This window comes from Nansenia antarctica (assembly GCF_963989245.1).
Source record: "Nansenia antarctica genome assembly, chromosome: 6".
Lineage (NCBI taxonomy): Eukaryota > Metazoa > Chordata > Actinopteri > Argentiniformes > Microstomatidae > Nansenia > Nansenia antarctica.
Window position 1 is genome coordinate 56,579,398 of NC_137676.1, and position 4,512 is coordinate 56,583,909.

General features: G+C 47.7%; 1 protein-coding gene across 1 annotated transcript in view; it reads right to left on the reverse strand.

The window, feature by feature from the left end:
• Positions 1-954: 954 nt before the first annotated feature.
• LOC308160716 (RING finger protein 17-like) overlaps positions 955-4,512 on the reverse strand; it is a gene marked incomplete at both ends in the record, with an annotated part of 34,345 nt that continues 30,787 nt past the window's right edge. The window contains 4 exons of the mRNA XM_080534658.1: positions 955-1,053; positions 3,155-3,341; positions 3,911-4,046; positions 4,316-4,439. Coding sequence (XP_080390784.1) covers positions 955-1,053; positions 3,155-3,341; positions 3,911-4,046; positions 4,316-4,439 — 546 coding nt within the window. The remainder of the gene's footprint in view (positions 1,054-3,154; positions 3,342-3,910; positions 4,047-4,315; positions 4,440-4,512) is intronic.

A 4,512-nucleotide genomic window follows, 5' to 3' on the forward strand; every position in this document is an offset into this window, starting at 1 on the left:
GCTTTATACTTAATATGGGGGTTTTACCTTCACATTCAAGTGTTGACAGATTGAGAACTTGCTTTACAATTGTTGGCCTTCCCTTTTCATGTATTCAGATGGGATAATTTTAATTATGTAAAACAGCAATTTAGAGAGGCTATTTTCCTCTTATGTTGAGTAGGTTTCCCATGATTATTAAATGTGAATTACCCTTGAATGTAGGAGCTATGAACTATCGTGCCATAAAGGGTTCAGATGTCAAAACAAGTCTCTGTTATATATATATATATACAGTATACAGTGCCCTCCATAAGAATTGGAAAGAGGAAGCATTTTGTCTTTGTTTAGTTGTTTAGTTCTATACTCCCAACAGGTGAAATCAAACAATAACTATGGGGCCAAAGTAAAGACTCAGCTTTAATTCAATGTTGTTTTCACATTTTTTTTTAACATCGTTGCTGTAACAGTTTTTAATTTTTTTAACCTTTCAAAGAAAACAAGCTTTAGTAAAGAGGTCAAATAAAACACAGAAAATTAGAAAATGACTTAATCATTACTAAAGAAATAAAATATCCGAATATAAAACATTGTTATATAACAAACAGACCTCTTAATGAGCAAACCTCTAGCAAACAAAAAAACAGCTTGTATCAGCGGCATAATCTCCGAACTGAAAAAACATGTTGCTGCAGGTAGAAGGGTGGAGGAGGTGGGTGTCAGTCAGGTGTCAGTCAGGTGTGTGTGGGTGTCAGTCAGGTGTCAGTCAGGTGTCAGTCAGGTGTCAGTCAGGTGTCAGTCAGGTGTGTGTGGGGTCAGTCAGGTGAGTGTAGGTGTCAGTCAGGTGTGTGTGGGTGTCAGTCAGGTGTGTGTAGGTGTCAGTCAGGTGTGTGTGGGTGTCAGTCAGGTGTGTGTGGGGTCAGTCAGGTGAGTGTAGGGTCAGTCAGGTGTCAGTCAGGTGTGTGTGGGTGTCAGTCAGGTGTCAGAGTCCGCCAGGCCTCTCTTCACCAGAGGCAGGTGGACCAGCGCTCCGGCCTCGTCATACAGGAGGACACACAGCTCTGGATGACTGGCCTGCAGGGACAGAGGACACAGCAGCAACCTCACTGCCCATTGGCTGACACAGCAGCGACCTTATTGGTTGAGAGGACCATTAACCACCAAGACGATAATTTCACAATGTTGCATCTAGGGGTGGGACGATTAGAAAATGTCATATCACGATTATCATGGGCAAAATAATCGCGATCCACGATATTATCGCGAGTTTTATTTTTTTCGAATGCCAATAAAACACACTGTAATCACTTTAACTTAGATTTTGTTGTATTTTTATGACATTTTAAGTCAGTAATTCAAATTCTAGTGGCACTAGATTCTATCTCTGGACATAATCCGGGTCCTTAAGAAAGAGCAATCGAGCGCTGATTGACCTAACTCCTTTTCGGCCAATCAGCACCTTTCATTAACGTACCCAAGGAAGTTTAAACAACGCACTCCCAGTGTTGCCAACTTCCAGAGCCCCTTGGCGACTTAATTAGTCAAAAGCGACCAGCGACAAATCTAACTTCCTTTTCTGGTCATTTGGGGAATTACTGTAAAGCATCTAACATATCCCGTATTCCACGGTTCACGTTACAACCGAGCTCAGGAGAGACTAGTAGGGATACAGTCTATGGCGAGCGAGGGTTGCCGTCTCCTCTCTCCCTCAACACTCACTCCCGCGGCCAGTCTGATAGCAGCCGCGGGGAGCGTGCCGTTGTTCCCCGGGTCCTTGCGGGGGGTTCGGGCAAAGTTCGGGAAATAACGGACGGTTGTCATGTGTTTATACAGCATGGATGTTACGTACCTAATGCCTTTGATGCGCACACTTGCTACTTGCCGCTTTCATCATTTTATTTAGCCTATATAGCACAAGTCATGCATTGCATGTAACCTCAAGTGCTGAACAGTATTAAGTAAACCACAATATATTTGCTAAAGCTTAGGGGCGACCGTGCCTTTTGCAGCCATAGACTGTCACTGCCTGGTAATAACAAGGAAGGCCAATGACAGTATCCCGTCTAAAGTTTTTCACCAGCCATGGTTAGGGATGCTCCGATCTGGATTTTTGGGGCCGATACCGATCACCGATTTTTTTCCTCAAGATCAACCGATACCGATACCGATACCGATTTTAAAAAAAATACATAACTGTAGGCCTACTGACTGGATAGCCTACATATTTTTTGCTTTTTAGACAAAAGTTTTGATCCATTAGGCACCAAGCAAACGCAGACCCATTTTTATGGCATAGTAAAAGTCTGGCCTATCACCCAGTTAGGGCCTGAAGCCCAAGTCAGTCGATATGGCTGTATAAAAGACATCATAAACGTGGCCTTCATGGTTTACATACTTCATGGTTTACATACGTCCTCCTATGTTTTCTGTTCAGTTATCTGGCTTCCCCAGGGGGAAAAAAAAAGAAGGAAAAAAAAAAAAAAAAAAAAAAAAAAGATCGGTTTTTGCGATCGGCCATTTTTGCCGATCACCGATCGAGTCATTTGGAGTGAAATCGGCCGATTTAAATCGGTGGCCGATAAATCGGAGCATCCCTAGCCATGGTGAGTAGGCTAGCATACGTTACCTAGTGACTGACTGACAAGGCTGACTTGACAGTAACGTTACCCATGCAGGCTGAACAATAGCGCGTGACAAGTTCTGTGAGGATATTCGCGCGTGGCTCATGTGAGGAAACGCAATTATATTACAGTAACAGTCGCTAACTTGACTGCAAAAGTAATGTAGCCTAGGCTGAAAAATAGCGCCAGACATTTTGTTAAACACAGTTAATTCATAACATACAATTATGACGATTATTTAAATAATTGAAATTCTCCACGATTAAGTTATCGCGGGTGTTTTTATCGCGATTAACGATAAAAACGATAATCGTCCCATCCCTAGTTGCATCATGGCCTCTGTACGTTGAATATCGTGCGTCTGTGTGTGTGTGTGTTGTGTATTTGAGTTGGGTGCTGTGAGTATGTAGGTATTTTAATATTTGTACTTAAAAATGGCATAAGATTTATTTTCTTGGCTGACATCACATACACATCCTATACGTGACAGCTGATTGGCTGTGCAGACATTCCATACACATCCTACACGTGGCAGCTGATTGGCTGAGCCGTACCTGTACGGAGGCGGTCAGGTTGCCGTGCAGCAGGTCGATCATCTCCAGCGTGGCCTTCATGCTCCACTCCGGCCGGTAGGGGAGACGCTCCTTCTCCAGGTCCACCTCGGGGGGGCGGAACCCCAACACGCACACCTTCAGGGCGTTACAGGGGAACCGCAGGAGGGAGGGCGGGATCTGACGCAGCCTGGGGGGGGGGAGGGGCAGAGGAGGGGAAGGGGGAGGGGCAGTGGAGGGGGGAGGAGGGGCAGAGGAGGGGGGAGGGGCGAGGAGGCATCTGCTATCAGAGGTCTGAGTCGTATGTGTTGGTTATTGAGATAAACACAGAGCTTCTCTGCGAAGAGTCTGGCTTGTGAGTGGGCAGGGGGGGGCGGAGCTTGTGTTTGAGCGGAGCTTACTTGTGTTTGAGCGGAGCTTACTTGTGTGGTGGGCGGAGCTTACTTGTGAGTGGGCAGAGCTTACTTGTGTGTGGGCGGAGCTTACTTGTGAGTGGAAAGGGTGGGCGGAGCTTACTTGTGAGTGGGCAGGGTGGGCGGAGCTTACTTGTGAGTGGGCGGAGCTTACTTGTGAGTGGGCGGAGCTTATTTGTGAGTAGGCAGGGTGGGCGGAGCTTACTTGTGAGTGGGCGGAGCTTACTTGTGAGTGGGCAGGGTGGGCGGAGCTTACTTGTGAGTGGGCAGGGTGGGCGGAGCTTACTTGTGTGGGTAGGGTGTGGGCGGAGCTTACTTGTCAGTGGGCAGGGTGGGCGGAGCTTACTTGTGAGTGGGCAGGGAGTCGTCGGAGCCGAAGTCCACGTGTCTGACCAGCAGCTTGACGGGGTTGAAGTTTGCGAAGCCCAACAGCTTGGCCCGGTAGTACGTCCCATCGCTGTACTCTGCCAAACACGGACCCTCTGGACACACACACACACACACACACACAGTCAGATGGTGTTACTGATGGGGAAGTCAGAGAGCAGGGGGAGATTCCACACACACACACAGACAGACACACACAGACACACACTCATACACACACAGACAGACACACACACACAGCTGTACCCATGGGGAAGTCAGAGAGCAGGGGGAGATTCCACCCCCCCCCCCCACACACACACACACACACACACACACACAGTGTGTTACCCATGGGGAAGTCAGACAGCAGTAACAGGGTTACCCATGGGGAAGTCAGACAGCAGGGGCAGCTCCTCCATGTCCTGGTTCACCCTCCTCATGGCCTCCTCCAGACTCTCCCCCTCCGCCTCCTCACAGCGCGCCTCCTCCAGACGGGACAGGAACACCTGCACATAACATACACAATCAGGCACAACATGTGTGTGTGTGTGTGTCAGGGTTCCCACACCTTCTGAAACA